This window comes from Camelus ferus, chromosome 32, assembly GCF_009834535.1.
Source record: "Camelus ferus isolate YT-003-E chromosome 32, BCGSAC_Cfer_1.0, whole genome shotgun sequence".
In the NCBI taxonomy this organism is placed as follows: Eukaryota; Metazoa; Chordata; class Mammalia; order Artiodactyla; family Camelidae; genus Camelus; species Camelus ferus.
The window spans coordinates 19578989-19590357 of NC_045727.1; the positions used below are offsets into that span (position 1 = coordinate 19578989).

The following is an 11369-nucleotide window of genomic DNA, read 5'->3' on the forward strand; positions in this document are numbered from 1 at the left end:
GCCAAGCACAGCCTCCCCTGCCCGGCCTCCCCAGGGCCAGAGGGCCTTTGTGTGGTTCTCCAAGGAGCGCCAACCCCGCTGCTGCGCGTCCTGCAGCCTCCTGGCCTGGCCAGCACGTAGGCACAGGTAGGCTCCCACCTGTCCAAGCTCAGACCCTCCCTCCCAGTGTGTTTCCACCCCGGGGCAGCCAGAACTCCAGAACCAGGGCATGGGCTGGCTGCCCAGAGAGAGAGAGGACAGCTCGGGGCAACACCATGTGTTCTCAGCAGCTCCGGGTGCCGGCCATCCACAGAGCTGCCCACGGACCTCGCCGAGCAAACCCAAGACCCTGTAGGCTTCACACAGCAAACCATAGGACTGGGGACTCTCATTTAAATCAAACAGGTGTGCCCACTGGCATGGGCACAGGCTGAGGGTAAGGAGGAGAGAGAAGAAAAACAGGTGGAAACCTCACAGATGGCAGGCAGCCACAGGGGACAAGGGGCAGACCCCTGTCGGAGCACCTTAACCACATCCACAGAACCTGGGACCACAGAAGGGAAAAAAAATCACTGCCCTCAAAACACTGCTGCAGTTCAGCAACTGCCCCGACCTTCCTTTTTTACCCCACGCCTTTCCAACGCCCCCGAAACACCCCAGACCTTACCTGTTTTGTTTCCATGAGCATTTTTTACTATCCGAATGGCCACTGGTTTCAGGGGTGCCAGGAATTCTATAACATTTTTCTGTGGGGATAAAAAAAAGTTTCCCCCCTTCTTTCTCAATCCAGTAACAAAAGTGTAAACCTCATAAAGAAACACAGGCCAAACTTCTGAACTCAGAAAGAATACCAAAGGGTTTCACCCTTTATAGCTCCTCTCTTTCCTCTAAGTTATACACATGTTCTCTCCATCATAAAATGAAACTGCCTTGGAAAAACTTTTTTTTTAAGGTGGAGAGAAATGATGACTATTAATATAAAACAGTAAAGACACTGTTGGCATTTTAAGGTATTGTTTCTGATTATTTTTTCTTAAGTACCTTTTGACTTGATGGGGGTATTGATCACAAAGCCTTAAGTATTTACTAGGTGGCCTTTAAAAAAAATTTTTTTTTATCAGAAAATGTTTGCCCATCCCTAGCGTAGCTGATCAGTGAGTGAGACCAGACTTTCTTGGTCTCTGTACAGCCGCCCCTGTTTCCTGACCCTGATGATGCCCCAGATCCTATTTCTCAGCCTTCTTGGCCCCTGATTCCTTCCAGATCGTCCTCACCCAATGCCGAATCCCCCACGCAGCAGAGGTCCTGGCATCCTCACACTCGTTTCCTGCTCCCCGGGGCTCCTGGCCCCATCCTGCTATTGGCACATACCTCTGTGACATTGAAGGGGGCTCCCCGCAGCTTCACGGTGTGGGGGGTGGTGGGTTCCTTCTGGTTTGCTGGTTTCTCTGTCTGAGGGGTGGCAAAGGGCAGAAATGGCCATGGTGAGCTCCCTGGTGCGGCCCAGGTGCCGCAGGGGGTGCTCCGCGGATGTGGAGTCGGGCCAGAGCCCGGGGTGGGAGGTGCCAAGCCTCCACGTGCCCCCGAGATGAGGGCTGGGAGCTGAGCCCAGCACACTGGGGGTCGGCTCACGGGGGCCCCAGGCAACATGGACGGGCAGAGCCTGGGGAAGCAGCCCTAAGGTCCAGCGGCATTTGCTCCCGCTGAGTTAGGGCTTACACGGTACCAGGCGCTGTGCAAAGCTCACTTTGCAGGCACGACTGTCCCCTTGAATCTTTAAAACAATCTTACAGGGATTAGAGATTCGGGATGTTTTTTGTAATTTTGGAATTTAAACAGCTACGGAAAGCCTAATTTTCTGGCTAATGCCTCTGGTCACAAAACCTGCCCTGGGCTGCCGTGATGCAATTTAGGCTTTGCAACCACCCCAAGGAGCACGAGTGGCCATTTCTAATTTCACAGCAGCAACAGTCACCTGCTTGATTTTGGGGTGCAGCCCTGCGCATGGTCTGGGGTCTCTTCCTGAAAGCTGGAACTTCTGAGCCCTAGCGTACACTCACGCACACAAGTTTTGAAAAATGGACACAGGGACCAGTACTCTGCTGAGCGTAGATCTTAGATGAGGATCAGAGGCCTGCAGAGAAGCACCAGGTCCCACAGCGGCTCCGTGGCAGAGCTGGGATTTGAACCCAGAGCTCCCTGACTTACCCACACTTGACTGCCTCTCTGGGAGATACATTTTGAGAAGAAAAGGACAGGGGGTGGCAATTAGAAGGGGGCAGAAAATGAAAAGAGGGAGAAGGGGAAGGAGAAAAAGATGGGAGAAGAGGGACTGGAGACCCAAAGGCTGTGTGAGGCCGCCCTGAACAGAGGACTCCCAGGTAGGACACAGGGTGGCCGTCCCCAAAGGTAGCATCCACATTTATAAATGACCCCAGAGCCTGGCACACCTGGGTCTGGGCCTGGGTCCTGACCCCACCACTTCCCAGCCGTGACCTCAGGCAAGTCACTTTCCTTCTCTGGGCCTCAATTTCCTCATCTGTAAAATGGGACCAGAATCCGCAGTCCCCCGGACTGTCCTGAGATGCAGTGACAAACGGCAGCCGTTGTACCTCGCCTGCAGTAAGTGCCCAAGGAACTCCATCTATTCCTGCCGACCTGGGGCTGACATCTATACCTCTTGCTACTAAATACAAACAAGCTCCTGGTCCGTCGTGAGCTCATTTTCGGCCCCCAACTCCAGAGGGACAGGCAGCAACAGGGAATGAACTCAGAGAGGGGAAGCGCTTGCCTGGGGTCACACAGCAAGCAAGCAGCAGGGCCGAGGGCTGAAGGCCGGTCTCCGGGCAGCTGAGCTGTCTTTTCTCTAGACTACAACCCCCGACAAAGGGGCTGCAGGGAACCTGGGCGAGGGCCAGGGTGGACCTCCTGCCCCCGGCTCCCAAGTGCACCCCAATCCACATGCACCTTGGCTCGGGCCACCTCTGGCTTTGCATTCCCGGGCACGGCCCCTGTCCTCTCTCGGTCCCGCTGGGCGGGGGTGGCGCAGGAACCCTCCTCCTCGGCCTCGCTCCCTTCCTCACAGTTCATGGCTTCATCCTCACTCTCCTCCTCCTCCGAGGATGACGATGACCCAGCCTGCACCACCTTGGACTTCAGGTAATCCATGTCCGACAGCTCCTTCTGCGCCGCTGCCTTGGGTTCAGGGCCGTCACCCTCCTCTGGAAAGACAGGGAGGTTGCGAGTCAGCGATGGCTGTGAGCAAACCAGAAGGCTGGGAAGGCAGACAGCGCGGCTATGTGACTGGTGGGGACGGAAGGTGCCAAGCCCACGGTGACTCCAAGTCCCCAGTCAGTCCTTGGAGAAATAACGTCAAATGGGGAGAAGCTGATGGGGTTTTGATAGTTTCTGGTTGTACCACCCTCGCCGATCCATTCTTCCATCTGCAGCCAGCACGATCTTTTGGAGAAGATGGACAGGACTGTGACTCCTTGGTTAAAACCCTCTGGGGGTTCCCAGACACTCTCAGGATGAAACCCAAACTCTCCATCAGGCCGTGAGCTCACCGGCTTCTCCTCCAGCTCCCACGGCTCCAGCTGCCCCAAGCACGTGGAGCCCCCTCCAGCTCCTGCACCTCCCTCTCCTCTGCGCCTGTGCCAGGCTATTCCCTCTGCCCCCAACTCCCTCCCCACCGCCCCACATGCCACCAACTCCCAGGGAGTCCGGATCCCAGCTCTGCACAGGAACTACCCACCATAAAATTCACAGTAGATTCATTCTCTCGCCTTTGAACCAAAGTCGGTTCCTGCCCCTCGACCGCCGTTACCATCCTGGACCAGGCTTGCTCACATGTCGTAGGGGCCCCTCTACGACACCATGAGCCCCTATCTGAGGACAGAGACTCACTCCCTCACCTCCTTCAGGCCTTGGCTCAAGGGCCACCTCCTCAGAGCCCTTCCCCAGTGACTCCCCCAGGCCCCTCTTCCTGCCTTCTCTCTGTGGCATCATGTTCATATCATACACTAAAGAGCACACCGATTTCTTTATTGTTTCTCTGCTCTCTGCTGTATCCCCAAAGCCTGAAGTAGCGCCTGGCATACAGTAGGTGCCCAATAAATGTAAGTGACTGACTGAATGAATAAGGGGCCAGGCCAGGTCAAGGCCGATAACCACCCCTCTGCAGGGCAGTGTCCAACGCGCCATCTCCCGCGCCTGGCACCAAGGGGCCCCAGGTCACACGCACCCGGGCAGGGGGCACCCCCTTACCTCCCAGGTCCTCCACGGCCCCCTCCCCCTCACTCTCCTGCCCTGAGTCGGAGTCAAAGTTCAGATAGTCATTGGCTGGCTTGCTCTTCCCTTTCGAGGGCTCAGCATCCAGGGCATCGTTCGCCCAGATGGCCACCTGCGTCCGCTTCTGGTGAACCGACAGGAACTCCCGGAACTTGTCATCCTCCTTCAGCTGGGGAGGCGGGAAGAAGGGAGGACAGGCGGATGAGGCTCAGGGAGGGCCCACCAACCCTTCCCAGCCTCGGGAGGGTAAGAGCATCCTCCAAGGTCATTACTTCCAGTCTCAGGGACCCCTGGGGTCAGCTGGGTCAGTCCTGGGGAGGGCAGCATCAGACAGGAAGACGAAGGAGCCACCGAGTCACGGCGAGGGGAGATGAAAGGCAGGGCTCCGGCTGCCGGGCCCGCCTGCCACGGCCCCTCCTAGCCTGGCCTCCCCCTGGTCACCAGGACAGACTCACCTTCTCCAGGTCACCTGCTACCTTTTCCTTCCCGTCATCCTGGAAACAGAAGGCACAGGCGGGGAGGGTCACAGAGGAAAGGAGAACAGAACCCGCTGCCCCGAGAAAGCCACCTTAGGGAACCATCCTAGAGGGATTCCCAGCTCCCTCCCACTCCCACTGCCCCGCCCTCCCAGCAGTGACCGCTGGCTGCCCTGCTGACACGGGAGTGGCCCACCACGCACTTTCTTAGTTTCCGGGGGAACGGAAGCTCTGTCTTTCGGAGGAGGCTTGGACTGGCTTGGTTTCTGGGCATGTTTGCTCCAAGCCCGGGGCTTTGTGGGGTCCCCAAACGATTTGCAGAACTCCACCTGCAAGGGACAGAGAGGGTGATGATGACACCCGCCCCCATGCCCGGCAGGGATGCTGCGCTCCAGCACCTGGGAGCCTGGCCTCTTTAAAAAGGCAACTGCCAGTGACTGGCCGAGACGGTTAACAAAAATGACATCCTCCCCTCGCTGCGCCTTTCTCCTCCTCCATGTGGCTGCTACAGTTGTCAGTATTCACAGAGGAACCCTGCTGCCTTAGTGCTTCCCAAGTGTGAATATCCTGAGCGCCCCCACTTCTCAGATCAGGCAACTGAGGCACAGAGAGGCTGAGTAACTTGCCCTGGGCCACCGAGGTAGCAAGTGAACGAGCAAGCAGAGTCTAGGAGTCAGAGAGTCTGGATCCCGGGCTCTTCGCCCACTGCTTCAGCAGTAGCTGCGAGGATGAAACAGAGCCCAGCACAAGGCTCTGCTAACACCTGTCAGTATTACTGTCATGAGTGTGGAGAGAGCAACTCCAGGATAACGGGAAAAGCGGGGTGACCGCCCTGGAGCCTGGAAGGGTGCTGAGTGGTAAGCCTGAGCTGACACGCCTCTTGGGGTCTAAACACCCTCAGCAGTCTCCCTTGCGATGACCTTCACGAGAGCTGGTCCTGCTGGGAGCTGCAGTGGGCACTTTCCCCCGCAGTCAAGGAAGATGCAGGCCGGCCAACCTCCACACCTTATTACAAAAGAGTTAACTGTGCATGGACTTTCAAAATAGTTTTGTTGTTTCCGTAATAATGACCTGTGCCCGCTGTACAAAATTCAAATGACAGGGGAAAGTATGAAGAAAGTAAAAAATAATTTTTTAACCCCAATTCGTCTCACCCAGAAAGAGAAATTAATATTTTGGCAGAAATCCTTCCACACGGTCCTCTGCACACACATCACACACATACACACAACACACACATGCAGATTGAGTGATGATTCTGTACCAGTGGGATCATATCATACATACTTGTCCAACATCTGTTTTTTTTTCCTCAACAAAGTGTTACAGGTGTTTTACTAAGTCATTAAATGCACATGGGTGACATGGGTGGGACCTTCTCCTGCAGGAAGCTTTCCTGACTCCCCCTGGCCTGGGTAAGGACCTCCCCTGTTCTCCAACAGTCCCCGGTGCTCCCCCGTCACAGTACTGATGACAAAGAATGAAAGCAACCTGTTTGACTGTCAGGCCCCTGTGTACCTGCAGGCTGCTGGCTCTGTGAGGACAGGGGCCGGGGAGCCACTTTTCTTTAAATTCCCAACACCTAAATTCCCAGTGGGCTTTAACTGAGCACCTGACGACGGGTGAGTGAAAACCCCCAGGTAGTTTAAGAGGACAGGGAGGAAGACCAAAGGCATCACGGGCTGGCAGGGGGCGGGCTCTGGACTTGAGTGTGGGGTGAAGGGGCATGTGGCATCCCTTCCGACAGGCAGGGCCGAGGTCCAGCTGACTCACCGTGATCCGGGACGTGTCAATAAAGCTCCTGTTGAAATGGTTCAGCGCCGTCTGGGCCTCTTCCTCCGACTTGAAGCCGATGAAGCCAAACTTGCGGAACTTGCCATCTTTGGTGAACTTGAGACTGCAGTCCGTCAGCGTGCCGAAGGCGGTGAACAGCTGCCTGAACCGCTCCTCCTTCATCTAGGACGGGAGGGGGGGCGACGAGACAAGGGGATGGTTGGGCTGGGAACCCGAGGCCGCGGGATTCCCCAGAGGTGACCGCAGACAGGGCGGGAGCCGCGGGTGCTCTGCGGTTGGACCTGGTTCCAGCTCAAACCCCTTACCCACTTCATCGATGAGTGGCTGCAATGAAATCGCCCCCCGCCCCATAGGCTGCTCAGAAGACAAGGAGACCTGTTATACCAGGAGCCCAGCATCTGCCACGTAGCAGATCCCTAATAAACACATCAGAATAAACATGTGAATGAAGGAACACGGTAAACCACACAAGTGTTTGCCAACTGTACAGACAGACGAATGGAAACACCGCCCCCCCCACCGCCCCGCACCCCCAAAGATGTCCATGTCCTAATCCCTGGGACCTGCGAAGGTGTGACCTTACGTAAAAGTGGCCAAAGGGAGTCTGTAGGTGTTACCACATGAAGGGTTTTGAGATCATCCTGGATTATCCGCGTAGACCCAATGTAATCACATGGGTCCCTGTAAGAGGGAGGCAGGAGGACCAGAGTTGGAAAAAGGATGTGATGATGGAAACAGAGGACAGATTTAGGATTTGAGGATTTAGGATGTAGCTACGAGCCAAGGAATGTAGGCAGCCTCCAGAAGCTGGAAAGGGCAAGGAAACTGATTATCCCTTAGAGTCTCCAAAAGGAATGCAGCCCTGCTGACATCTTGATTTTTAAGGTTTTTGACCCCCCGAAGTGTAAGATAATAAAAATTCATCTGGTTTAAGTCACTAAGTTTGTGGTAATTTATTGTAGGAGCGAGAGAAAAACTAACACAGTGATACTATTATTATTTGGTCAGAGAGTCCGGCACCACCATCCTCACTGCAGCCAGGCCGCCCTCACCACTCAGCAGACTTTTCTAAGCAGATATAGGGAGATTTGTGTGTAGCGGGGGGAGTGGGGTTGAGGGGACATGCAGAGCCCCATGAACAGCCAAAAGAAGATCTAAAAGTGAAGACGCGAGAGGCCTTGGCGGCCCCCCTAAAAGAGAAAAAAGGATATTTTCAGAGGCAGGTGCCTTAATAACTCTGATCTCATTAAAATCTTACAATCACTCTATGAGTTCAGAATGATTATTCAAATTTTCTTCAGGAGAAAATGAAGCTCACAGAGGATAAATGATCTGTCCAAGGTTTGGGGCTCAGGTCAGACGCATAAAAGGCAGTGAATTCATCTCCTCATCCCCCGGGAGAGACCACACTCAAGTCCGACCCATCATTCCTCTGTCAGAAACCTTTGGGAACTTAACACTAAAGGTTCAAATAACCAAGATTCTCCATGATCTGCTCCTGACCCACCTCTTGTATCTCTTGACAAATTCCTTGCACCTCTCTCTGTGTCTCGCCTCTGAGGTTTTACTACTGCCATCTCCCATGGGTGAAATCTTCCCAGGCAGGCCCTGGCTAAGTCCTCCGCATTCTCAGTTCAACCCTGAGCTCCCCCAGGAAGCCCCTCCTAGATTCCTCAGGTGAGTCAGGTGACCGGCCCCTCTGTCCTCACACACTTCAATCCCCGCACCCTCTGCCAGAATGATCTGGTGTGTCTCCTTCACTAGACTCCAAGCACCATAAAAGGGGACCAAGCCTTAGCCACCTCGATCTACAAAGTCAGCAACATAACAAGAACTCACCATTAGGTGTTTATCTGTTGGGAAGGAATGAAGACAAATGCATGCACTTGTGCTAAGAGCCAGTATGCTGTAGTGATCAAGAATGCAAATTCTAGAACCAGACTGCTCAGTTCAACCCCTGCTCTATGAATTACCCGCCATGTGTGATCTCAGGCAAATCACTTTCCCTTGCTGTACCTTGGCCCCTTCACCTTTAAAATGAGCATAAAAACGGAACCTCCCTCGTACGGTTATAGTAAAGTTTAAATAAGTTACTTTACCTAAAGCACTTGGAGCAGTGCCTGGCACATGGTAAGCTCTGCATATGTTAGCTACTATTACTACTGTTTTTATTAACTCTTTCATTCATCAGACAAAACAAGCAACAAAAAGAGGACAGTTGTGCTGAAAAGCACAATGAGATGCTAGCTGGGAGGGGAAGAGGGAGGAGCCAGGCTAAAATCCTTATCCATCAGACTGAGGCATCAAGAGACACTGTTGAAAGCTGATAGATGGATCAACAGATATTTTAATGGTATACTATTTATAGTAAATGGGTGGAAGAATTAAAAACAATAAATAACAAAGACCAGAAGGGAGGAATTGCTGATGGAGGTTTCCTATCTTTCACAGTGGGGCTCAGCAGATAGTCACTGGGGTAAATAAGCCAAGAAATGAAGGCAAGAGCTCACTATTCGGATGTAGAGCGATGTCTATGAGGAGTCCTAAAAACAAGCCATGAAGACGGTTACTCCTGGAGAGAAATGGAGACAAGATGGAACTGAAGACTCTGTTCTATTTATACACTACTGTACTGTTTGAATTTTTTAAATAGTGTGATAAGTGCCCCTCTCCATCTCCCTGCAATCCGTATGGGGAGTAGGGGGGGCAAAGATAGTGGTGGTAAAGTTAAAAAAACTACAACAATGAAACAGAAATAGTTTTGTGTTCTTACTCTTCCTTAGAAGAGAGGCTCCCCACCGATTAGAGTCAAGAGTACAGAAGATGTCTCATGCCATCCAAATGGCACATTCTGTACTTTGGGGATGGAGCTTACTGGCCACACCAGTGGTATAGGGGCTCTCCATCTAAGAAAAGCCACAGTGAAACTGGGATGGATGAACCACTTGGGCACACAGCACCTAGTCATCTGACACCACACATTCATCTATTTCTTCACTCATTTATTCGTCATGTTTTTATTGGATGCCTACCTCGTGTTAGGTTCTGTGCTAGACTCTAGGGAAACAGGTATGACTGGGTTACCCCTTCTCACTTACAGGATAAACGGTTTAAAACCTTTCACACTCACTCGGTTTTCTTAAACTATTCCTACCAGCCCTAAAGGCGTTGAGTGAGAACCGGAACGGAGGTCCTCAGCCTATTACTCCCCATTTTCCTCCCCGACAGTGTCCCGAGTGGGAGAGGACTATAGGTACAGTGTCTGACCCAGTCACCAGTCAACAACAACAAAGATGATCCGACAGGAGGGTTGCGGAAGCAAGGCATTCACACAACGTGGGGGCTGGCATCTCCCTGGCAAAGAGGTGTCTGGCTGGGATCAGGTAGTAACGGGCCGGCTGTGAAACCTTGTGCACTCACTGTACCTCTCTCCAAACTGTCAAATGGGGATTTGCAGAGAATCCTGCCCCCCACCCTTTTCTTTTGTTCTGAACCCACCCGGAATCCTGCCCCAGAGGGAAGGCCCCTCGATTCTCCCCAGCCGCCTCTCTCCCAACCTCCAGCTCCTGGCTGGTCCCAATTTCAGATTCTCAAGTCCAGGCTCTGCACTCACCCCATTCGGGAGGTTCTTCACGATCAGTCGCGACATGGCGCACGGTCCCACTTGTTTGATTCCAATACAAATGAACAGCGACTCCCACTAACCACTCTCACGCTAGACCTCTGGGCGCCGCCATCTTTGGCGAACCGGAACGAAGTCACGTGCTCCTGACGTAGCCCGCCCCTCCGGAAATAGGCGTGGCCAAAGAGCTACCCACGGAAGTCACGCCCTCCAAGGGGCGGGTCTGCGCGTTTGCATTCTGCGCAGGCGCAGGCTGTTTTGCGGTGGCCCCGGAGACCAACGCGGTGGCCAAGTTGCCAGGGGGCGCTGGTTCCTAACACTGATGGGAGGTTGCGTGTCGTGGGCCTAGTGTTTGAGCGCTGCTTAGGCGTGGAAATCATTTTAGCCCCCTTCTGCTATTTTATTCCGTTATTGAGTTCTGAAACAGCCCTGCGAATGGGGGCCGGATTGGGGAATCTTGTCTCTCTTTTAGAGACGGGGCAACTGAGGCTCAGAGAGGCTGCCAGGCTCCGTGAATCAATTACTGAATATCCCCTGTAAATTTTAGAATGTGCCATTTGGAAACAAACATCCCATTTGCAGGCGGTAAACTGGGAACCAGGTAAGTCAACCGGGAACCGCTTGCTCAAAATCACATAGCTATTAAATACTAAGTAGCATTAAGTGATGGATATGGACAAAGACTATCACCTGCCGTTTCAGTAGTGGCCCTAAAGCCATCAGCCACTGCAGCTGCCCCCTAAAGGTACACTTTCCGGGGAATTTAGAATGAGAAAAACAGGGTACTGGCCATAGGTAGCTAAAATGCATATTAAAGGGATAATGTCAACGAGCCATACAGAGAAAAACACTAAAATCATTAACTTGAGATGTCTGTTTTTAGACATTACTGTGATTAACAGTAATCTTGTGGTTATTTTTCCAGCAAAAATTCCTATATATCCCGGCTCCTCACTTACCTCTTTGTCCCTCAGAGCAACCTGAGCAGCTGTGTCCTCCTGGACTTACGTCTTCAGTAAGTCCACCAGATAAAACAATTCTCATCTTTTAGGTTGTGCTTTTTTTTTTTCCTGTCAATATAGGATGATGGGGTGTATTGGTTTCCTACCACCTAGCACAAATTACCAGAGACTTAATGCCTTAGAATAATAGAAGTGTGTTCTCTCACAGTTCTGGAGGCCAGAAATCCAAAACCAAGACGTCAGGTA

The 11369-nt window shown here is 52.8% G+C and overlaps 1 protein-coding gene across 5 annotated transcripts in view; it reads right to left on the reverse strand.

The window, feature by feature from the left end:
- Window positions 1-10306, reverse strand: part of RBM19 (RNA binding motif protein 19) — a 131646-nt gene extending 121340 nt beyond the window's left edge. For all 5 annotated transcript variants that reach the window (XM_014562298.2, XM_014562297.2, XM_014558491.2 and 2 more), the window contains exons 1-8: window positions 10153-10306; window positions 6519-6701; window positions 4949-5074; window positions 4725-4763; window positions 4246-4438; window positions 2947-3200; window positions 1351-1431; window positions 647-725 (exon numbers count right to left, since the gene is read on the reverse strand). In XM_014562298.2, coding sequence (XP_014417784.2) covers window positions 647-725; window positions 1351-1431; window positions 2947-3200; window positions 4246-4438; window positions 4725-4763; window positions 4949-5074; window positions 6519-6701; window positions 10153-10188 — 991 coding nt within the window. In that variant the 5' untranslated portion in view covers window positions 10189-10306. The remainder of the gene's footprint in view (window positions 1-646; window positions 726-1350; window positions 1432-2946; window positions 3201-4245; window positions 4439-4724; window positions 4764-4948; window positions 5075-6518; window positions 6702-10152) is intronic.
- Between the last annotated feature and the right edge of the window lie 1063 nt (window positions 10307-11369).